The sequence below is a fragment of the Haliotis rufescens genome, unplaced genomic scaffold (genome assembly GCF_023055435.1).
Source record: "Haliotis rufescens isolate VD_foot unplaced genomic scaffold, xgHalRufe1.0.p SCAF_25, whole genome shotgun sequence".
Classification (NCBI taxonomy): domain Eukaryota; kingdom Metazoa; phylum Mollusca; class Gastropoda; order Lepetellida; family Haliotidae; genus Haliotis; species Haliotis rufescens.
In genome coordinates, this window is record NW_025963946.1 from 26245 (window position 1) to 52237 (window position 25993).

The following is a 25993-nucleotide window of genomic DNA, read 5'->3' on the forward strand; positions in this document are numbered from 1 at the left end:
GCGTATTGAGACTATTTACATTCATGGTCCGTGATATGAAGCATTTGATGTCTCACCTCCGACATCAAATCTTTGTTTCCGGATTTGATTCAAAGATTATCTAGTCCTTCTGGTACATCTAGTTCGTCTGGTTCATGTAGTTCATGTAGTTCATTTTGTACACCTAGATACCTCATTCATCCAGAGGGGTACAGGTTGCCCAGTCGTCTGAGGCGCCGCGATTCGCTGTGCAGAGTTACGTCCCTTGGGCACGCCAGAAACCTATGATTGTGGGTTCGAATCCCGGTAAGCCCCGATTATGTTTCTAGGTTTGTCAGCACCATACCCGTGGAAGTGGTAAACGTCTAAGACCTGCATCACTTCGGGCTTTCCTCCAACATTAAGCTGACACGCCGTGATATAACTGGAATAATGTTAAAAGCGGCGTTAAACCGAACTCACTCACTCATTCATCTAGAATAAATTTGAGAAATAATCTTCATTCGTGTGGTGGAACAAGCCAGTGATTGGTCAGTCGGACCAACGCCTACCCGTTATGGCCACTGCTAATTGCCAATGTTACCGTGGATGTTGTAGGTGGGTGTAGGGTCCCCTGTCCATAGCTTCACGAGTGCCAGTTAAGGAGTTACAGACATCGTTACAGCGTTACATTGCAAGTGCAGATATAAGATGACGGCTCACCCAGTGCGTAGGCGTGGCAGCTTTGTCCGGCTTCCGTGCGTGATAAGTATTTGTGTATTGAGCGACGTACGACCAATTTTTCTGCTTATGTAACACTATAAGTATATGGAATAGAGTTAAGTTGGTTGGTTTGTTGTTTAACGCCGCACTCAGCAATATTCCAGATATATGACGGCGGTCTGTAACTAATCGAGTCTGGACCAGACAATCCAGTGATTAATATCATGAGCAGACATTATTTACAGACCGCCGTCATATAGCTGGAATATTGCTGAGTGCGGCGTTAAACAACCAACCAACCAACCAACCTATTTGCTCTTGATGCTACATAAACGTATAAGCAATGTAAATTAATCTGTATCAACCTGAAAATTTACACCCTGTATTTTCCTTTTGTTATGAATAACGTTCCATAGAGAATTAGAAGAACCAATTCATATGTGCAAACTTATAACACACCCTTTGCATATGGAAAAGGGTATACCGCTCCATACTAACCAACTCACCTTTACAAATACAGCTCCATACCGACTTGGAATGACAGCTTCTGTTCTAACTTGCAATAGAACAGCCTATTTCTGTTTGATAATGAATAACGGTCAGTACTGACTAGTGATCTCTATAAGCGAATGGTAAACACGTACCTCTCCTGTAGAATCTAGCATGATTCGCTTAGACACTGTGCTCTGTATCAGTGTCTAAACTTTATGCTTTAAGTCATCATAACATATCACCATGTGTGCCCTATCATCCATTACATACATGTCATACGTTGGAACAATGGCAATTTTTCAGTGACAATGAAATATCAATGATATCAACTGCAGATACATGCTAAAACACTGATCATGAGAACTACAAAGTACAACTCATTGATCCCATATAACGTCAAAGCTGGAGAATAATAAATCCCGAATATCGTTCGAAAAATGAGGCGTTAGAGGCAAAATAGTGCTAAAAATGATATATGGATTACTGAAAATCAGTGATGACACCAGGCGATCACGAAAAAGAAGGTACCGGTAGCACCCGCCACTCACACAATTTGCATAAAAGAGGCAAAGCATTACGTTACCTGGCGCTGCACAACAACAGTACGCCTGCCATACAACAGCGACCCGTCGAGGCCCGACCAGACAATCAAGTGATGGACAAGACAACCCAGTGACACGATTGCACATTTACCAAATTTGTTGAAACTAAAGCTATATGTTAAAGTTTAATTACGTCTGCAATGTACAAGTGCAGAGATTCTGCTGCGCACAAGTAAAGAGAAACGTTTGACAAATATGTTCACTTTGCAACACAATGGGGGTACAGTTTTAATGTCTGAGACCAAACATTTCATTTGCAGTTGACTCAGCATAATAGATAAATCCTACTGAGCTCATGCTGAAGCTTGGGGACCAGCAGACACATCAACGCAGTTCAGTAACTATATAACGTCAACGCCAGAAAATAACCAGTCTCGATTATCTGCTGAAACAGTTTCTAGTGGGCGTAAAGGGCAAACAAAGCGGTGAAAATTACATGAATGGAACAGCGACCATAGAATTTGCCTGAAAAGTAAATGTTTGTTTGTTGTCTGACGTCGCTTAGCAGTACTCAACAACCACAGCTTTTAGCTGACTCAGCATAAACTAAAAAGTAAAATCTTATTTTTATGCTGTGAGACCTGGAGACCGTTGGCGTGGATAGGTTGCTATGAGCGCGGCATGTATTTATCTATTTCACCACAGACGCTTTTGCAAAGCATTTAATATCTCTTTGTAAGGTACCCAACAGGGCAAACAATTCAAACGATCTCACAGGCACATTCACTGGGGATCGGAGCGACGCTATTTTTCTACAATAAAAAAACCCAACATGCTCGTTTTTCATTTGAATGAAATTGATATGAAATATATTTTAGTCTTTTCTTATTTCTGTCCTGTGAATATGATATATGATATATATTTAGTGAGGAGAAATTATTTACTTCCAGTTATATGAGTTTAACAAGTTTAACTGAATGTTGAATTTGAATTCACTGTTTCACTCACTCACGTATGCACGACCGCCTCCATGGTCTAGGGGTAGAGCGTCTGCCAGGAGAGAGAAGGTCAGTGGTTCGATCCTACACCGCGTCATACCAAAATACGTTAAAAGATGGTACTTCTTGTTACCCTGCCTGACATTCGACATTAAGGGGATAACACAAGGACTGCTGGGTTTTCAGTCAGTGTACTGTGTCTGAGTGGGGTATCCATGTTAACGTACCAGTTTACAAGGATGCAATTATGAATATACGAAACGATATTTCATGCCATTGTACCATATGCTGGAATCTAAAAACTAAATTCTAAACTATTCTGGACAAGCTTAGGAAACAAACATATCAAGGAATCAAGACACGTTTAAACAAATGGTTTAATGATAATGAGAAATAAGTTATCATACAACATAGTTAGTACCTATGAGCCATTTTATATGGGGCAGCACGTGCTCTCTACTAATATGAAGACAGTGAGTGAGTGAGTGAGTATGGTTTTACGCCGCTTTTAGCAATATTCCAGCAATATCACGGCGGGGGTCACCAGAAATGGGCTTCACACATTGTACCCATGTCGGGAATCGAACCCGGGTCTTCGGCGTGACGAGCGATCGCTTTAACCACTAGGCTACCCGACCGCCCCATGAAGACAGTGAGTGAGTGAGTTGGGTTTAACGCCGCTTTTAACATTATTCCAGATATATCACGGCGTGTCAGCTTAATGTTGGAGGAAAGCGTGAAGTGATGCAGGTCTCAGACGTTTACCACTTCGGTGAAACCCACGAGCACGGGTATGGTGCTGACAAACCTAGAAACATAATCGGGGCGAACCGGGATTCGAACCAACAATCATAGGTTTCTGGCGTGCCCAAGGGACGCAACTCCGCACAGCGAATCGCGGCGCCTTAGACGACTGGGCCACCCGTGCCCCCTAGTAATTGAAGACAGGGTTTATATTGGCTGAATAATGATAAGGCCCAGGTGTTAGGTTACTCACCATCTTGTATTGGCACTTTTCAAATATTCATTTATTGCGTGACATGCTGAGACGATAACTTTTGGAACATTAGTTCTTGAAATGTAGTTTCCTTTAGGTACGCAGAATGTGCGATATATATTATAAGAAACGCAAAAGTAGTAAAATCGTAAATATCGGTGTTGCCGATATCCATACAAAATTAATACCAAAAATGTTGCATGGATTTGGCTTGATTTGTGTTGAAAAAAATGAGGTACTGCAAACATTTGATGAAAAGATGGGAATATCGCAAAAACACGACATGCATATACAACATCACTTGTTGGGCTATAAAAACGTTTGGTTTTCATTTGCATGCCATCACAATCTTACAGCAAGTGAACAGCGAAAACACGACTGACGGAAGTCCAACACAACAACGCCATCGGCCGACTGCATACAGGAGAATCATCTTAAGCATTATCCAGGTTTTTCCACGTAGCACCAAATAGTACCAAGCACCATTACAAAACTGTGGAACCGTTATCAGACACGCTTGACAACACGTGGCCTTTCCAGATCCGGTCGACCACGTTTCACTACCAGGGCACAGGACAGATTCATAAGGCACGGACCGCCTCTACAACTACGGAAATACCAGGTAGGATACATCAGCCCAGACAGTGAGGAACCGTTCACTCGCTGAAAGTATTCGCGCTAGACCACCAGTTCGAGGGGTCATTTTGACGGACCTGCATGGTCTGCTGCTACGTTAATGGTGCCAAGGTCACAGAGTATTGCCACAACTGTGACACATTTGGTTTAGTGATGAGTGGGCAGATTTGGCGATGGTAGTGTGGTGATGTGGGCAGCCATATCCTATGCTGGTAGAACAGACTTTGTGCAAGTTCAAGGGAATCTAATGGCACAACGTTACACGGATGAGATTCTTCGACCACATGTCCTTCCCATTATGCAACAAGCGAACGTCATTTTCAAACAAGACAACGCCCGACCTCACACGGCAAAGCTGACAACAGCTTTTTAAAGAAAACTCAACATCCAGGTCCTGCCATGGCCCTCAAGGTCTCCAGATTAAAACCCAATCGAACTTTAATGGGATGCACGTCAGCAACATGGGAAGCACGTCAGCAACAACCATAGAACCTCAGACAGTTGGCACAAGCACTGAATGAAGAGTTGATGAACATTCCCGAGGCCACGATTCCTGATCTATTGCTTCTATTTGACGAAGTTGCCATTCAGTTTTGGACTCTAATAAATGCCATACAAGATATGGAGCAAAGATGACCTTCACCTTGAAACTCTACTGTACCATGTGTGCCATATTGAAACTGGGTCAATGACATTGCTGTGTGCCAATTTTCAACAACCGATTACCATCTGTTGATTATTTATATGATATAAAAATATACATCTAAAATCACTTTTGCGTTTCTTTTTTTGCAGTGTATGTAGCAGAATATGTGTGTGCATCGATAAATGATGTCAAAAACACAGCTACGGGTGTGATTCGTTTTATTAGATGACGAGTGGTATACCTTTCCTTCACACCCTGAAATGCACAATAACACTCAATAAGAATCTTGTAAATTATGACAATTCAAATGAGAACATGATACTTCATTAGGATTACCTTATACATATATAGAGGATATGTATACGTCAGAACATGATACGTCATTAGGATTACATTATACATAAATATAGTATATGCATACATCAAATCAAAATACTTCTTAGGTGGTGTGAAACGTGATCAAAAGATAAACATAACAATAATAATATATTTACATCTGGTGATAAGTAAACATACCAGAAGTATGGCCTCTAGGTGTGGGTTACACTTTAGTCTGTCACGACTACATGGCCAGGGCTACAGTGACAACAAAGTACCTATAAATATGGAAGTTATTCTAAATGTACAATAAAACTAACTTCCCTACACAATGCTCTTGCACGTGTGGACATTTTTATCAGATCAGTGCTATTGTTTATACATATTTACAGATCTGAACACAGCATTACCATAAAACACAATAAATTACTAAACATCCTAAAACTATCATAAATGTCCACACACTTACAATACATTAACACATATATGATAATAGGCTCATAAACATATTCAAACAACACTCTGTCCAGGAGAATCTGACATTGACTAAATCTCACACACATCATAACAAATACCTTATTTAACGTACACCTATTTATGTAATCTTATTTATGAAAAGATAGATTTATATATGTTTACGTATTAAATTGGAAACATATCTTGACTTTACAAAATCTGTAAAATGTGTCCACTTGCTGTCGTCTGTCAGTGACTTGTCTGTATAGTGACTGAGCTGCAAGTGAGGGTTAAAAAGCATGCAAAGCTGACCCTAAGGAAAACAATAGGGTCAACCACTCAACCAGAACATTTGCCCTGGCTGACACAAAGGACCTGCTAGGGTAGTGAATGACCCAAGCATAACTAAGTTAATAGGTGTTGTATCAAATATTCATTAAAATCCCTAAAACCCATACTGCAAACTAATACTAAATTCTAATACTAAATACTAATATAAAATACTAATATAAAATACTAATACTAAATACTAATATTAATAATAAATACTAATACTAAATACTAACTACACTATGTATTATATACACTATATACTACTGGTATATTACTGGTTAGTTGACAGTTAGACAAAACCTGTAACTGCCACATGTATACCTCTTAATTGTGCCGAGCTTAATTTCTAGGTGAAAGAAGAAAGATACCTGTCTGTTGGTAATTGTGAGCTGGAGGAATAGCTTCATACAACGTTTGTGATATATTTATGGTGAAGAACAGCTTACAAATTTGCTTATAAGGTCATGCCCCCCCCCCCCCCCCCCCCCCCCCCGAGCTGGAGTCGACAAGCCGCCGACTCCATTGTGGTAAATATGCACAGCCCGGCCAGCCGCCAGTAGCAACACCTCCGGCCAGCCGTCGGTAAAGCCACAGCAAGCCAGCCGCTGGCTAGCACCAACCTACTTTATTGGAGAATGTTATCTGTGAGGGGTACACATCAACAAATCCATTCTTTCCAGCATCAGAAAGGTGAATGTCATCATTGCGATATAAGTTGGAATTGCTTGCTATTATATCATGCTTAATTCGACGTCCCCCTTTTTTCAGATTAGATTCGTAACGACACAGTTTACTCTCTTTCTCTTTCGTTCAATAGCAGCCCCGCTCTGTGCGCCAGTAGTTTCTCAGGCATAGACTCTGTGATACCAGGAACCAACCCTTCTACTTTCTTACTTAAGTCTACACCACTATCCATCACTAGATCATTTGATCCAAGATGTAATATGAGTACCTTTGGAGGAGGATGTGTCTTGAGTCTATTCTTGATGCATGGTCTCAAGTCGTCCATCTTAATTCCTCGCTTGCCAAGCCACTTTACCTCAGCACCCAGCTGGTCTAGTCGCAAATTCTTCCCAAATCCTAACCGCCGTGAATTCTTCTGAGCCCAATACACATAGGAAGATCCGACGAACCAAATGTCTGAAAAACTTATATCTTCTGAACGCATCCGATTTCAACCTTCCCCAACACTTAAAGACGTCAGTCGGGATACCCTGCATAGCTGCAGAGGTAGCTGCACCGATGCGAAAAGAGGGAGACTGCAGACCAACAAACCCCAACTCTTTTGATAACATTGAAGAAAACTGGTATCTTGTAACTAGAAGACCATCAATATGTATGAAAAAAATCTCTTAGGATGATGAATGGGGTCTGATATCCAAATACAATCTCAGCAATGCCACTGGGCAAATTGAAACATCAGCATGGCTCCAACTTGCATTTGAGTTGCTCTCAAATCGGTTTTGGACATGCGAATTGTCATAACAATACTTGATGTATTTAATATGACATCAGATAGCAGCAGTCCCTGATACGCTGGGCCTCTGGTACTCACTAGTTCACCTACACGCAAGCATCCAACGAATGCCAAGGAGAGCATACTCTGAAACAGAAAGCCTTGTACACAGACTTTGAAACAGATCGCAAGGCTTCCGTTAACTGTTTTAACAATGGTAAGGTGATAGGAGCTCTTGTATCCGGCTTCTGAGCATCTCTTCTTATTCCTTGTAACAACTTCTCTGTAGGGTCTGAAAATGAGGCTAATTTATGATATCTACTGATAGCTGAGATATGCTGATAAGCTGTTGCTGGAGACTTACCCTCCAATGATAGGTTGGCTATGTAATGAGCAATCTGCGCAGCTGAAACCGGCCAGGTCTGATCTGGGTTATTGCTGAAACGAAACTGTTGAAATCCACACAATGCATACCTGTATGCCTTATTGGGGTTTTGAGATACTGACATACTTAATAGCCTGTTAGCTTCGTCTTCCATATCTGCCATAGAGAATCTGGTATTGGGGCTGGCTGCGGACAAGCCTGGGATGCTATAATCCGAAACTTTCATGATAATGTTAAGCTTCAAGCATTTGAGAGTAAACAAACAGACTAAAACCATTACCCTCGGTGATGACGATGTTAACCTATTCAGTAGGTGCACTACTGCCTGGTTATCAGAATTAAATATCACTTTCTTGTTTGTGAGATGTTCCCCCCAAATATGAACTGCCACAAATATTCGGAAAAACTCCATGAATGTGATGTCTGAGGTGTAACCTTGGAGTTTCCATTCCTTGGGTCATAATCCAGCTGCCCACCTGCCTTGGAAGTATAAACGAAATCCACAACGCTCTCCACCCGCACTATCTGTAAATAACTGTAGAGAGTCTGGGAACACTGTAATACCATTGTGACAGCTTAAAAATGCCAGCCATGTATTAATATCTGCCTTCATCCCTCTAGTCAGCCTAATATGATGATTTGCTCTCTTTATATTCCTTGTTGAATCTATAAATCGCCTTTAAAATGGGCGTCCCATGGGAATTGCTCGGCAGATAAAGTTCAACAAACCTATAAGTGACTGCATTTCCCTCAATTTCACTTTATTACGATCTGCAAAACCGTGAAGTAAGTTTTTACTGTCGGTATTCTCAGTCCATTGTTACAGTATCAATTTCAATTCCAAGGAATGTCAAACAAGTACATGGAAGTACTGTCTTCTCACAAGCAATAGGAACTCCCAACTTCTGACAAAGCAACATGAAGGTGTCAAGAGCGTCTTGGCAATGGTTAGGGTTAGGTGAGCTACCAAAAAGAAAGTCATCCAAATTGTGAAGTAACGCCCCTTGTTTCAACCTGCGTTGAGTAGCCCAGTGTATAAAACTTGCTACTTTTTCAAACGCTGCACAGCTGGTGCGGCATCCCATTAGGAAGCACATATCTACATAATAGTTAACCTGGAAAAATATACCTAAGAGATCAAAATCCTGCTTATTGATTGGACACAATCGAAATGCGCTTTTTATGTCTGCTTTTGCTAACATTGCCCCTTTGCCAAATTGGTGGACTAAGTCCACTGCTTCGTCAAAACTTGTATAAGAGACTGAGGAATACTCATCATCAATATAATCATTGACTGATGTACCCTCTGGGTATGACAAATGGTGAATTAACCGATATTCTCCTGGTTCTTTCTTTGGAACGAGCCCAATTGGTGACACCTTTAAGTTTGGAAGTGGTGGGACACTAAATGGCCCTGCCATCCTACCTGATGTAATTTCTTTCTGTAATTTCTGCTTGACTACTTCTGGTAGCTCTGTACATGATTTCAGTGAGTGAGTGAGTAAGTGAGTGAGTTGGGTTTAACGCCGCTTTTAACAGTATTCCAGTTATATCACGGCGTGTCAGCTTAATGTGGGAGGAAAGCCCGAAGTGATGCAGGTCTCAGACGTTTACCACTTCGGTGGAACCCACGAGCACGAGTATGGTGCTGACAAACCTAGAAACATAATCGGGGCGAACCGGGATTCGAACCCACAATCATAGGTTTCTTGCGTGCCCAAGGGACGCAACTCTGCACAGCGAATCGCGTCGCCTTAGACGACTGGGCCACCCGTGCCCCCTCATGATTTCAAGTTATGGGAATAATATGATTCCTTTGGACCTGTATAATTCACACTAAAACCAATACAAAAAACCCGCCATTGGTATTCAGACGTATTTCGGTCTGGGTATTTTTTTAACAAAGCCAATTAATATTCTAGATGAACTGGTGATTTACCTATCAGGCAAAACTAGGTTGCTTTCCCATTTGGGGGTTTACATGTGCCAACTTTGACATATTCTTACAAAGCGGGAAGGGTGGGGCTTACTGCAACTGGTACATACATGTGCATATCTGCACACATTGCGGCTACATTTCGTCAGATTGAAGTCATATAGCATGGAATCTTGCGTTTTGTCCGCATGTTGGGCTTAACATCTTGGCCTTGCCTGTAGTATGGATTGATACTAACACTTGATGGTTTGTTGCTTGGTTTGTTGTTTCACGCCGCACTCAGCAATATTCAAGCTATATGATGGCGGTCTGTAATTAATCTGGACCAGACAACCCAGTGAATAATATCATGAGCATCGATCCACACAATTGGGAACGATGACATGCATCAAGCAAGTCAGCGAGCCTGACCACCCGATCCCGTTAGTCGCCTTTTACGACAAGTATAGTCGCCTTTTACGGCAAGAATGGGTTTCTGAAGACTTATTCTACCCCGGATCTTCACGGGTCGGATACATATATATGAATCATTCTCTCAAAGGCATGTATACAAGTGATAGTTGTTCATAACGCAACTATGTAGTCATTTGATTATATATGAAGATGCAACCAAAACCAACACAATCCGCATGCACATGCACGTAAAAATACGCTGTGATTTAGAAGGTTTCTGGGAGTGCAGGTGACTGGAATTTATGTCGTCAATACATTTGTGGTTGATACAAATGACTGTCGTGTTGGTACATGCGTGTTGCTATTGGTGTTTGAATGTTTGGGGTATATATGAGGACTGTGAACGTTAACATAAACACAGGTACACCCACGTGACTGTGTGTGACGCCTACCCGGTACAGGCGTGGGCTAATAGAGCACACAACAGAGAACTGAATTCTGTCTGTTTGCTTACAATAAAACGATACGATATAGGCCGTAATAGCGTTTCCGACGGGAATGAATGTGTATCAATGTTACACATAGTTCACCTTTTATATTACCGCCGGTGACTCCATACCCCATAAACTAATGTACAAGATCAACATGCCCCCACCATATCGCTGTCCATGTCCCTGCTCATGAACGATAGGCTTTTTATCCAGTCAGTCAGTCAGTTCAATTTAAACCTGTATTTCAGTGACAATAAGAATGGGAAAGTGGTTGATAGAACAAGGAGTCCAGTGTTTTTTCCAGTGGTTTTGACCATGTTCTCAGAACCTCTTCCACAGTACTACTTTATTTCGTTTTATTTGTTTGTTTGTTGTTTAACGCCACATTCAGCAATATTCCAGCTATATGACTGTAAATAATCGAGTCTGAATCAGACAATCCAGTGATTGACATCATGAGCATCGATCCACGCAATTAGGATACGATGCCATGCGTCAACCAAGTCAGCGAGTCTGACCACCCGATCCCGTTAGTCACCTCTTACGACAAGCATTGTCGCCTTTTAGGCAAGCATGGGTTGCTGAAGACCTATTCTTCACCCGGATCTTCAAGGGTCTCATCATTTCGCAGATGGCTCACTTTGATCAACAATAAACGCTAACGACAAAGTGGGATATTTCCTGAAAGTGAGGAAAGTCGTGGAATGCGTCTATTGGGTCTCAGTGTTGCCATCTGTGCTTCACCGCGTCTGAACATATACCGTTATATTCTAATACATTTTCAATCTTATTGTCCGCATACAAATTGTTCTAAACACCGAATTGTTTGTCCGCAATATCTTTGAAATCTAACCATTTTAGAGTATGGGGAGTTTGTGTTTTGTCGGGTGATACTGGCCCGTTTCACGTATTTAAGTTCCAAACACCTTTAGATTAAACACGTAAACCTTTCATTCCGTTTTGGATTTACAAACATTTCTAAGCGCTTTTGAGCATGTGCAGCATGTGTATAATACCTGAACATAGGTTTTGAAGTGTTTGCTTGTGTAAATGCTTTGTTCACTCGAATCGAAGCTTAAAGCTGAATGACTGCTTAGAAACTCGCTTGACGTCCCATGTATGTTTCCTCAGACCTTCACACAGGGAGGGATCCTATCGGAGTAGAAAATTGGATTTTAATGAGCTTGTCCTTCTGAGAATTGTCACCTATTCCCGAGGAAAGCTTAAGCTTCAATATCTATTGAACAAATCAGTTTCAAAGAAAGCGCCTTGCTACAAGGACAAGCAGAATGTGGTACTTTCGTTTCCCCGAGAACTCAAAATTCAAGCTTTTCATTTGTTTGAGGTGTGTCACCATCTAAAGTCCAACAGTAAACACCACATAAGAGGCCATTGTTACCTTAACCGAATCTAAGTGATATGTTAATGGAAAGTTAGTGGAGACAGAAGAAGTGGTAAAAGAGCGCTACATTTACAAGTTCCCCGCGGTACATTTTACATACAGGCTGCAATAGTCACTGCATGTTGACAAATCTGCGCTACTAGATGCACTCATGTTCATAGGCATTTTTCAACATCTGACAAATGTGAGCAACATTAGATATATATCATATTATATTAGAACCAAGCAATATCCAATATCTCTCAGCTCTTATTATGTTTTCATGAGGTCGAGGCACGTGGGAAAAAAGTATTTTCAGAAGAAGGTGAAGATGTCTGTTGACATGCGGAAACATTCTCTCAAATAAAATTTTATTTTTGTTAGTCCCTTCTTCCAACTTCTACCTGGTAGTAGTGTAATTATAAGAAATAAACTCATAGACACGTTTCATGCCACGAACTTGAACAAATCAATGCAGTCTCGATAAGGTACAATGTATCTACTGTATCAGAGTCACATGTTCTATAACGCCTATCTAGTTACTTTACTTTAAAAGTACTGATGTTGCCTGGTAGCAAATCTATGATGGCATAAACGTTTCTTTCAACAAACAATTTTCAATAAATACGTTCCTCAGAGTTATAAAGTTACTTTTATAAGTTCATAATTTACACAAATCTTGGTTTGGAATAAGTTTTACAACAAAATAGCTCAATTGCTTTCACTGAAATGATTTGAATATGAAGTGCTGACGTTATTTATCCACTGATTTTCCAGTACACACTAGTACTAACAGAAATGTAAACGTAATTCATCATTTCGATGAAATATTTTGAATAACATTATCTGATCTATGTTGTGACCTCGAGTGGTAACGCAAAGCAAAGTCAGGGACAGTTGTGACTTGTGCAGCAAGTGACGTTGGATGACGTCATCGTGTCCGTATAGGCAGACTAGCTGACATCGGTTTTGACAAGACTGTGCCTAGCAAGTCTAGGAAATATTAGACATTAGACATAATCCTAACATATATTTCATAAAAGAACGAGTTTTTTCGAGTGTACGAAATTTTGACCGCGAATGTTAAACCCTATTTCACCTCACTTCACCTCGAGTGTACTTGGGCGTATGTCTTGACTGGTTGAAACTTATGTTAGCAGGAGTACTTGATAATCTTATATCATTTTGTGTTTTGGAATATTCAGATGCTGGCAGTTTTGTCATATTACCAGGGTGAGACTAACAATTTGTTTACGCACAACTCGGTTTTTTTTCAAAAACTGAGGCAATATTTCTTTCCAGTATGAGTTGGAACAAAATATGTAACAGGACCACAAAGAAACAATGCAAGTATTTAATATTTAGGGGGCTTGTAAAACAGAACCATTACTATGACACATACATAGAGACCCGTGAAGATCAGGGTTAGAATTTTTTTTTCAGCAACCCATGATTGTTGTCGCAAGAGGAGGCTAACGGGATCGGGCGGTCAGGCCTCGCTGACTAGGTTGATACTCGTCATCGTATCCCAATTGCATATATCGGTTCTCATGATGTCAAGCATTGGACTGTCTGGTCCAGACTCGACAGACCGCCGTCATGTAGCTGGGGGTATTAAAGACTTGAAGACCAAACAAACAAACAAATATATATAGACGTTTGAGTGTTGGTAATAAGCTGGTTATGAGTTCTGAACTCGTTCTTGTAGGGTTTGGTTTGTTGTTTTACGCCGCACTGAGCAATATTCCAGCTATATGATGGCGGTCTGTTAATAATCGAGTCTGGACCAGACAATCCAGTGATTTACATCTTGAACATCGATCCACACAATTGGGATCGATGACATGCATCAACCAAGCCAGCGAGCTTGACCACCCGATCCCGTTAGTCGCCTTTTACAACAAGCATAGTCGCCTTTTACGGCAAGCATGGGTTGCTGAAGCCCTATTATACCCCGGATCTTCACGGGTCCGTTATTGTAGGGATTGAGCTGGGACGTGATATGTCGTCCAATGAATAGATATTCGTGAATAGTTACGTTATTCATAGGAATATGTTGCCTTGCCTTTGCTTGTGTTTGTGACGGGTTCTACCGATGGATTTGCTCACATTTTAGCCTTCATCTGATTACCGTCACTATTCAAATAGTGTTTTTTACTTTTTTGCTGAGATTTCATATGATTATGGAAAGGGTTAACACAGAGATTGAATTAAGAGACAATTTCTGAAAATGTACGAACGGAAATATTTGTACAACACACTATTCAGCATTAAACATTCAGTGGTGACGTGGTAGAGGAACAATGACAATCCGATAGACTGTTGATCCAAATGTTGTACAAGAGAAAGACGTTTTAAATGACTTTGTTTCATAATGCACGATTTGAAGGAAATAGTTCACCTTGACCTAACTAAACTACCCACAACACATGTTTCTTTTGTGTATATCAATAAGTGGCATGCTGACTGATACTGTTTTCGAGGTGTTCTCAAACAATAACTTAACCATGAAACTTAAAACTCTTTAATCAATTAAAGGATATAAGATTTTATAGAAGTTCAATCCTTCGTGGGTTTTTTTCATGTCAATGACGTCGACGTCAACACCAGTTGATAAGAGTAGCTAAGTTATGTTGATACCCGTCGATGAGGTAACGCCGCAGTTTTGCTGCTTCAGTTGTACGCTATCAACCAAGCGCCCAAGCTTCTCCGCCGCCATCATATATACTCAACAAAAAATCAAACTAAACACAATGGAAAATCGATTTATTGCATTGGAAACATATATGAAATATACAAATTGTAGAAACACCATGTTTCACCAAAATTGTAAGTGTTCGGTTTGTGTGTGCCACTTGTAAACAGTCCAAACGACGTACCATCGTGCACGTGCATGGTCCTCTTGTTATCCATGATAGTTTCAGCCCATGAAATACCAGACAAAACACACCAATAAAAAAGCCAAAGTTGTATCCTTTTGTTGCTGTTGTTGAGTATCTGAGTGCGGTGTTACGCAACACACAAACAAGCCGATAGCGAGCTCCTGGCCCCCCGATCCATTCAATTACCTCATACAACAGGCGTGGGTTGCTGGGGACCAATTCTAACCTAAAAATCTCAACGGCAATGGGGCCGTGATCACAGGCTGCATTGTATGGAATGTGTCAATCATGTTGCATGGCCCCATATAAACAAACAACGACTGCGTGATCCAAGACACAGCAGTACGACAGTCAACATAGTCTGATAACTACAGCTGCTTTGGTGCTCGGTAAGTATACACTTATGTTCAGATATAAGTTTTAGGCACAGTAACAATTTAAGGTATTATGTTTTGTCATATTTGTTAATTCACAATTATGTTATTGAATTATGAATAATTCCAGTACACTTGTAGTGTTTTCAATGTTCCTCTTTGTGCCAGCAGAGCTGGGTCCTCAGCATTGCCAGAATCCTATAATCGTGGTTGGAAACATGCTCCGGTTATACTTGTTGGTTTCTCTGAACCATACTGTTTTGAATTTCGCCTACAGTTTGATGAAGTTATGATAATGATAAAGTACGGAAGCGTAGTAGGGCCATGGTGAATCTTTTTTTGTCTAAGTATCTCCTACGTAGGGCTTAGTATCTCCTACGTAGGAGATAGGAAGTCCTACGTAGGAGATACTAAGTCCCACGTAGGAGATAGTAATTCTAGGCCATACTAAGTCCTACGTAGGAGATAGTAAGTCCTACGTGGGTGATAATAAGTCCTACGTAGGAGATACTACGTCATACGTAGGTGATTCTAAGTCCTACGAAGATGGTGATTCTAGGTTATACTAAGTCATACGTAAGAGATAGTAAGTCCTACGTAGGAAATAATAAGTCCTACGTAGGAGATACTAAGACCTACGAAGGAGATAGTAAGTCCTACGTGGGTGATAATAAGTCATACGTAGGAGATACTAAGTCATACGTAGGTGATTCTAAGTCCTACGTAGAAGATGCTAAGTCCTACGTAGGAGATGGTGATTCTAGGCCATACTAAGTCATACGTAAGATATAGTTAGTCCTACATAGGAGATAGTAAATCCTACGTAGGAGGTAGTAAGTCCTACGTAGGAGATAGTAAGTCCTACGTAGGAGATAATAAGTCCTACGTAGGAGATTCGTAAGTCCTACGTAGGAGATAGTAAGTCCTACGTAGGAGATAATAAGTCCTACAGAGGAGATAGTAAGTCCTACGTAGGAGATAGTAAGTCCTACGTAGGAGATAATAAGTCCTACGTAGGAGATAGTTAGTCCTACGTAGAAGATAATAAGTCCTACGTAGGAGATACTAAGTCTTACGAAGAAGATACTAAGTCCTACGTAGGAGATGGTGATTCTAGGCCATACACTAAGTCATACGTGGAAGGCACAGCGCAAACACGCATGCACTGCACGTTCTGTGGTAGGGGAAATGACAGAGCGTTAGAGGGCCGTCTCATAATTTCAGTCGCAATCTGACTCGCTCATGCCATAGATCTCGTCGTCGGAACTGCTGGTGCCTGAACCGATTGCCACTATTATAGGTTGGACTGTTGCTGGCCTTAGTCCATCTCGTGACCAATAACGTGGCTCTATCTCGTCAACGACTGTGGCCACACAACGCCTCCATGTTTCTACTGTTACCTGACCAAGGGATTCCTTTACGAGTTGTTCAACGTCTCGTAATTTGAACGTTGTGTTCGATCGTCCAACGTCACCCTTGACGATGCCCCATACCAACTCGATTTGATTCAGGTCGCAGTGATAAGATGGCAGTCGTAAGACAGCGTGACCCTGATCCTTGATGTAACTGTCAACTTTATACACGGGGTCAGGTTTCATAGTTTTGATGATTTCATAGAGCTGTGGTTTCGTCGCTCGAGAAGGAAAGGTAATGTTCCTCCGTTGCAGCCAAGTAACCATGTCTCCTTTACGGTTATTAGAGGTTGGAGTCTTGCTTTCTGGATCCTGCACACTATGATACGGTGCATTGTCAATGACAATGAGAGACTTGGTAGGCAAAGCAGGGACTAATTTATCTTTCACCCACTCCAGAAATACATTGCCGTTCATTTCTGTGTGGTAGTCCCTGTTGTCTTTGGCCTTGGCTCTAAAGACGAGGTCACAGTCCGGGAGAAAACCCTGACTAGCAGAACCAGCATGGAGAACTATGAGTCTTTCACCCTTTCCGATTGGTAACTTTCTACCAGACTCCTTACAGTCACCACTGGGTACCCACTGACTGCTGGCTGTGTGTGACGCATTTACCCATGTCTCATCTAAGAAGACGGGCTCATATCCTTCTTCACGTTTCTGCTTGATGGTACGAAGGTAATGATTCCGGAGACGAACAATGTCAGACCGTTTACACAACACAGCCCTATTTTCTCCAGTTATCTTTTTGTATTTGTAGCCAAATGTATGCAACAGCTGCCATAGTTTGTACTTTGTAACACGTAAATCATGGTCAGTTTCAAGGTGTTTCTTCAAAATTCTTAGGGACAGGTACTTATTTTCTGAGTGCGGTTTAAACAATTGCACGTCTGACTTGATCCCTCTGAAAACTGTCTAATTTATCAACCTTGCGTGGTTTTGACATGTTCCCTACCTCCTTGGCCTGACTATTTGTATCTCGTCGACTAACAACATTTTTAAGTTTCTGAGGGGACATACCAAGAGCTTTTGGATCTCGTTTCAAGAAAATATTAATTGCATAAAAAAGCTTTGCTCTTTCTGCTTCACTTCTAAAGAAATCATACACATTCAACATCAACTGTTTGACATATGCTGAGTAGCGCATCTTGTCATTGAATGAACACGGTCACTGTGTAGCATGTGCAGACCGTGCTTGCGCTGTTCCTTCCACGGTTTGTTCCCCTACGTGTCATGTACACATTTCTATACAAAATTACATGATAGTTTCTTAAAGAACTTTATCCGTCATGGGTCTTAAAATAAACAAAATTCAGATTGTGTTGGGTACAGGGTATTCATGGTCAAGTACCGTATTGATGTTTCATACACTTTTCTGGATTTCGAGTTATTTTGCAATTCATCGTTCTCATTTGGAGTCAAACGGACTGAAAGTCCTACGCAGGAGATAATTAGTCCTACGTAGGAGATACTGAGACAAAAAAAATATTTCACCGTGGCCCTACTACGCTTCCGTAATAAAGGGACTCGTACCACAGCTTATATAAAAAAAGAATTAACTCCTGTTCTGTAGTTGGTGTTGATGTTGTGGATATTCCTGCAGGGTGTAGCCCGTGATTCCTATCGCTAAGTCGTGTAAGTCTTGCAGTGTCCTGTGTTTTGGTTCTTCGATTATAGTCCGACATACTGTAAACAGTGCCTCATCATTGTCGTTTTCGGTGTAAAACTCGCTTAGTTTGATGCACGTTCGACGGGATTATTGCTACACGTAAATCAAACCTACTTTTTGTTCTGGGTAGGACAATATTACTCGGGTCCAACATTGAGAGTGAGTGAGTGAGCAAAGTTTAACGTCACTTCGGCAATATTTCAGCCATATCGTCCACCATTGAGATTAATCAAAGCCATAGAAGAGTCAAGGGACTAATACAATTTCAGTGTGGGTCTTAACATTCAAGTTATGTAATTGAGGCAATTAGTTAATTATTATATACATAGGTTGAAGTAGATTCTTAAACTTGCCAAAATGTGTTTGTTTTAATATCTTGATTAAAATAACTTACACGGGACAAAAAGCCGATTTTTACGCCTATGAAAAAAATCCAAATAAAGTAGGAAATGGATGCAATGACCGGTTTTGCTCAGTATTCCGGATATGAACTAACTTTTCATATGAACTACACCTTTGAAACATCCTTTGCCATTTGCACAAGCACCAATGTCGTGAATGCTATGACCGGATGGTCAGAATTTTCCAAATATGACTTCCGAAGTGGATACCCCAGTAAATATTTGCTCAGAGCGTATTTCAAACGCATCTCTGTTGATCGTCATTCGATAAATTTCTGCCTTTTTTTTATCAATTTATAAGGGTTTGAAATATGAGCATTTCCTTGAGCTAGGACACGTTTGTAAATTTGCAAAGACTTTCAAATATGTTTATGCCTCAGAAAGTTATGGATCATTTCGGATATCAGGGATATGATTCTTGTTTATTTTTTATATTGTCATATTACCGGTACTCGAAAAAGTTGATCGTAGATTTTTCTACCATGTGAAATATTGGGTTTACACATGCTGATACCTTTGAACAATAAGGCTCCACCTAATAAACCTTGTAGCACTAAGGGTCTGACTGAAAAACAGTATGCAAGCTGATACGTTCCCTTTAGTTCACCAGTTTAGTCACCCGGTTACAAGTTTTTCTGACAATTGTGAGTAGGAGATAGACAGAGCTAATTAATGTCTCACTTCAGACACATCATACGAAATATCAATACGTTAACATCTTGTACAGATCCTCACACCAGACACGCAAGCACATGACGCACGCAAATATACTTGCACTGTGTTCGCACACAAGTTTTTGTAAAGCACTATGGAGGCGATCGGGTAGCACAGTGGTTAACGCGTTCGCTCGTCACGCCGAAGACCCGGGTTCGATTCCCGACTTGGGTACAATGTGTGAAGCCCATTTCTGGTGTCCCCGCCGTGATACTGCTGGAATGTTGCTAAAAGCGGCGTAAAATCAATCCCACTCACTCACTAAAGCAGTATGGCAGTCTTGAAACATTCCCTGAAATTAAATAAATGATAATAATATCATACATACATGTTGGTCCGTTTGCAGTGCAAACATTAACCATGCTCAGATAAGTGGATGGGGACATCCTCACCTCATTACATGCGAATCATTGTCACACTAGAATATCCGCCGCGAAGAGCTGCAACTTTTGCAAGATAAAGGGATTCAGATACCATTCAGATTCAAATTTACTGAATAATGATTCATAACAAATTAAAATCTAGTATATTATATAATATGTAACACTAGCAATGGGCCAAGACTTCAACATTTTCAAAATCTCGGCATGTTTGGAACATGAACGTGTTCACGAAAAGTGAGGAATGTTGTCATTTGTCGTCTTCGTCAGTTAACACCGTACCTATAAGTTCATTTGAAGTGTTTATGGTTACAGAAGATTTATTGTCGTAATAACTGTTATGTCAAACTTTCGAAAAGTCATGAGGAAATTCAATCTTAGGGCAATGAAATCAAGCATTAGAAGAAAAATGTCCGTCGTTGTGGGATACCATTACATTTCTAAAAATACTTACTTTTTTATGCAAATTGTGTGAATGGCGGGTGCTACCGACAGAGTAGGTCGTACTTACCCTTTTTCGCGAACTTTCACTGACTTTTGGCGATCCATTCATATAATGTTCACAGCTACTTTGCCCGTTACGCTAAATGGAATCTGTTTCGGCGGATAATCAAGACCGGTTACTCTCTTGCATTGATGCTTTACATTTAAGTGATCAATTACATCGTTTCTTGGTGTAACCATGGCAGATGAGCAAACTACACCAAGCAGATTTCTATTTAGGTTTAGATTTTGAACACGTTTAGAATCTAAACATTATGCATTCTATACAATTCTAAACAATTAAGGACGTGAACATGTTTCGTAATCAAAACGCAAGAGTAGTTACCTCTTAGTCGTCGTCTTTGTGGGTAGGAACTGCCCACTAAGAATATATAGACATGTGCGATCACTAATTATTACCTGAGATAATTTGAGGATCAGGACTTGCAATTTGAACTCGCAGTATTGCCAGAGACCGTAGGTGCAATGGTTACACTATGCAAATAATGTTTTATGGTAATAGGGTTAAGTCACACTTTTAGATTTAGGCTTTTTGTTTTGAAAAATAATTCTTGAAATGCATGACGTAGTTTCCTTCAGGTACTCAATGTGTGCTTTTTTCACAGTTTATTTAGTCAACATTCCTCGGACATTATATAATAACGTTCGTTATTACAACAGAAGATGCAATGGAGGCTAGAAGAAAAACGTTTTCGATGATTAATGAAGATTGCGACATGAACTTGAATAATAAAGAAAACACATTAAAAGACATTATTTATGTGCCATAGTCAACTGGACTATATACATTCCCATACATGTTTTAACACGATGGTGAAACAGGTAAACCAATTGATAACTGTGACCTAGAGGAACAGATAGAACCGACACTTGTGATATTCTTTTAGGTGGATAGGTACAGGTTATTAATTCATTCTCATGGACATCCCTCTTTTAAGATACTACGAAACAGTGTGGGTTTCAGATTTGTTTATGTTGTCAGAGAGAAATAAGTCGCAGAATGCAACCAGTGGGACTATTTTTGTATTCAATTACATATCAGGATTGACCTTTACATGCGTTTTTATTCGGAACATCGCCTTGAAAAAGCGTGTGTATTGTACCATTATTGTTTGCATGATGTCTGGTTCCTGTAGACCATTGCATGTCTTAATTCCAGATGATTGCATGATGTATAGATCTTGTGACAGACCAAAAGTGCGAGGCCAGTTGCTTCTTTCGGTCGTCAAAATTGTCCGATGTGTCGTTGGATAATTTCTTTGTTATAGAATATTCTATCAGCAGATGAAAAGAGATATTTCAATTTGTACCATGACCTTAAGGATTCCCCTCGACACGGTTTGGCTGAAGTATTGCCGATGTGACGTTAAACTTTAACTCACTCACTCGCCCCATCAAGGATTCCTGCATTGTTATTGGTCCGAAATCTACCTCAGACAGAACAATTTATTTGAAATCACTTCTTTCTAAAATCCCATCAGTTGGCAATAACTAATAATAATTCTCTTCATGAAATACCGCAGATTGTTTACAGTGATTGAGGCAGTAAATTAGTTAGAGTCCACTTTTATCTATTTTCAGGGTTAAAACTCTAAAATGGAAAAGATCACACACGAGCTTGAAGATCCCATGTTGAACCTTGTGTCCAACTTAATGGACAAGACCTTGAATGAAAACGAATTGATTAAGTTTTTAGAGAAGAATAAGGGGAAGCGCAAAGGCGAAAAGGCGATCAACAAAGAAAGACTAGTAAGCTATAGATTTACTGATGCGGAGAAGAACAAACGTGATACATTACTAGAATCAGATTCTGGAGAGTCGCTGCTTCATATTGCCGTCAGCTGTAGGAAGAATGAAGTTGCGAAGTATTTAATTGCTTGTGATCCAGGTTTAATCAACTGTGAGAGGAAGGACGATGAGTATCGTGGACAGACGCCATTCCACATTGCCATTGCCATGGCCATGGATAATCAACATCCACAATCTCTTCCGGAATGCATGATTCATGCACTGATAAAGGAAGATGAGAAGGAAACTAATGATAAAAAAAATCATAGTTTGCTCAAAAAGGCGATGGGAAGTAAAGTTAGAGGAAAGAAATTAAGAGGCACTGTGATGTTAGGAGGGACACCTTTGTCCATTGCTGCTTTGAACAATGATGTGATGATGGTGAACCATCTCCTTGACAATAACGCTGAGCTGCACGATTCAGATAGTGTTGGCAATACAGTTTTTCACTCTCTGGTCCTGTACGCATCTTTCAATCCAGACAAAGAGAGGGACATCATCAACATGTTTGATATTTTAGCAAAAGGAGACAAAAAGCGCCGGCAAAATGTACAACTAGAAAATAAACAAAATCAAACAGCTCTCCATCTTGCTGCCGTGTTGGGCCTGGACAACGTGTTTGAACACATCCTTGGTATGGAAGATGTATACAAGTTCTTCACTAGCCATGACGGCGTTTTTGATATCTACGAATGTGATGTAACAGAGATTGACAAGGGAACTTGGGATAAAGCTGTTCTTCAGATGTCGCCTGACTTCTTGAACACAGGACACAGAGCCGAGGGGCTGGCAAACGGCAAAGTGGAATGTCCAGTAGTGACCTATTGGAAGCAATTTAGACGAAGCACAAACCAAAGTATTTTGGAAATCATATGCAGTTTGAAGACAGAGAAGGCATGTAATTTTCTGAAAGTCTACACTGTCCGAGAAGTGGTGTACTTAAAGTGGGAGAAGTACTGGCATTGTTACTATGTCGGCCTGCTTCTTCACTTATTGCTAATGAGTACACTCACCTACCATTCTGAACGCAAAACTTTTGTCATCCGCAATGCTGGAGCAAACCATATGGAGACCTGGAACTTCAAGGCTTGGAATGGCGTCTCATTGGTCATAAGCCTCCTTTATATAATTCTAGAATTTCTTCGGAGTTTTGTTTCATGGCAACCTTTTCATTTTACAATACTGCATCACAATGGAGTATACCGATGTATATTTGTGCTGTTTGGTTTTGCGTTACTGATTGACACGGCGTGGAATGCTGAAACTGTTACAAGTAATTACTGGCTGGTGATAGCATTGATCTTTGGTTGGTGGTCAACAACGTTCTTCCTGCGAGGAATCCGACAGTTCAGCTACATAACAGTTATGTTACAGAAGGTCCTCTTTGCGGATATGTTGAAATTTGTACCAATCATTTTCATAATGATTTTAGCATTTACTAGTGCAATGCACTATTCCATGTCGATGGCGGAGGGTCCGCCTGGAAACTCAACAAGGGAGAACTCAACATGTTGTGATGAAAACTCAGATTTTGGGAACTTCACTATCAGTCTAATGACGATGTTTAAAATGATGACCGGTCACGAAGAGATAAAAGGGCTTGAGCAAGCATGGCGGCATGGATCAATCCCACTCTTTGTCCTTTCTGTGATAGTCATCCAGATGTTCCTCCTCAACATCCTCATCGCTATAATGTCAAAAACATGTGACAACTGCGAGAATACAGATGAACTGCTGTGGCTACAGAGATTGTCCATTGTCTTATTCATTGAAGATATGCTACCTAAATGTCTGAGGACGCCCGTCGGGAAAGAGGAAAAGACAGATTATGGCAGTACGCGATATCTTCTTAAAATTGATCGTGTGCGAGTTGGAGACGCTTTTTCCGAAGATACGTTTGAACACACTGTCACGTCGAAGGCTGTTAGATCACTGCACAACCTACTGAACAAAACAAAGGTAGGGGAGGAAATGACAACCGATAGCGACAGAGCCAAACCTGTCCAGTATCTAGTTATTGAAGACTATGGGAGAAGAAAATAAATAAACCAAGACGTCATAGAAAAAGTGACAAGTCACTTACAAAGTGGAAGACTGGATCATTATCAAAAACTAACATATGACCCAACACATGCACCATCGTGGGCTTCGGGCAAGTAGAGGGTTCTTTAGTTACAGCTTACAATCATTTGCCTCCTACACAACCGACAACTTAGAGTTTGGCATATCTGGAAGAATATTATCTCTAGAAAATGGCTCACTTACACATTTGTTATTGTGAAAGTCTGATTGGTTCAAAATGTGGTGTTTATGAACCCGAAAATGTTCTAGATTTATCATATGATAGACAGTTTATTGTGAAGGATTAGAATTTTACCTCTTCAAGATGATATGTCCATGTTATTTGTGAAAACGTCATGACACCTGTATTGTACTTCAGTATATCCAACTGCACTAGATTTATCGGAAATCTTTCACATTTTGTATATTTTTCACCAACAAAAATCGGTTCATTCCACTCACCGCTTTTAGGACGTCACTGTGTTCACAAATGACGTAATCGACTTTTTAGATGATAATCGTCACCTAGGAAAAGTTTAAACAAAGAATTACATTGTATTTACAATGCCGAAAACAATCATTTTTACAATTGGTGTCAAATGAAATAATTGTAAATAAAAAGGAAAATGGTAAACGCTAATTACGCTTAAGTTTTGTAAGTAAGTTGCACCTGCAGTTGAAAGTACTATTTTATAACAACGATAACAGTTATTATTGTCATTATGTATTTTTTGTCATGTGTTTTCTATACTATTTCCGAATGAATACATGCTATAGATGCCAGCTATATCCTGCTTTTCCTTATTCCTGTAAATATTTTCCTAAATCTCTCCTGTCTCATCAGTCCTGATCTTGCTGTGTTTCATCTGCAGTGTGGGCTACCTCGTCTTTTTAACATAAAATATGATGTGCTTTTGTCTGTGTTGGACATACATACAGTCTACTTGCTTCTTGGGGGCGGTCGGGTAGCCAAGTGGTTTAAGCGATCGCTCGTCACGCCGAAGACCCGGTTTCGATTCCCGACATTGGTACAATGTGTGAAGCCCATTTCTGGTGTTCCCCGCCGTGATATTGCTGGAATATTGCTAAAAGCGGCGTAAACATTCACTCGCTCACTTTCTCCTTCGAAACACAAGAGCGATTGTTTCAGGCCGGCAATTGTATAGTCTGTAGTAAAGTATTGGAGTGCAAGTTGTCGCCGGACTTCTGTCACAGTAGACTGACAAGATTAGGTTTGTGTATGTGTTAACAATGTTGATGTGATTAATAACCAATCCAATTTAGGAAAACAATCTCAAGCGAAGATACTCAATGTCACCACACCCGCCACCGATGAATGTAATCATCCCAAAGGAATCTCCAAGTACACACATGAACTGTGATTATTACCAGTATTTTACAAATGACGTTGGCGTATTACGATCCGTGTTTCTTGAACTTGAACTTTGGTTTTGTAGCATATGTCTTATACGGTTCCTAGTTAATGACAGTTAAGACATGGATGCAGATTTTACTTAAAGAAGAGTTATATTTAAGTGTGACGCTCACTCCTTTTTGATGTGCGATAATTTTCATTTATAGGTTGTGTATATTGTTATATTTTGTATTGTTGTCGTTGGTTTGTTGTTTAACGCCGCACTCAGCAATATTCAAGCTATATGACCGCGGTC

The 25993-nt window shown here is 40.4% G+C and overlaps 1 protein-coding gene across 1 annotated transcript; it reads left to right on the top strand.

The window, feature by feature from the left end:
- Nucleotides 1-15263: 15263 nt before the first annotated feature.
- Nucleotides 15264-25321, top strand: LOC125371615 (transient receptor potential cation channel subfamily V member 4-like). Its single transcript, XM_046525633.2, has 2 exons — nucleotides 15264-15412; nucleotides 22056-25321. Exon 2 carries the CDS (start codon nucleotides 22071-22073, stop codon nucleotides 24303-24305), a length of 2235 nt encoding a protein of 744 aa, XP_046381589.2. The 5' UTR covers nucleotides 15264-15412; nucleotides 22056-22070; the 3' UTR covers nucleotides 24306-25321.
- The last annotated feature ends 672 nt before the right edge of the window (nucleotides 25322-25993 follow it).

What these genes read in the sequence shown, in the direction of transcription:
- LOC125371615 (XM_046525633.2), top strand. Translation starts at nt 22,071, where the DNA reads ATGGAAAAGATCACACACGAGCTTGAAGATCCCATGTTGAACCTTGTG.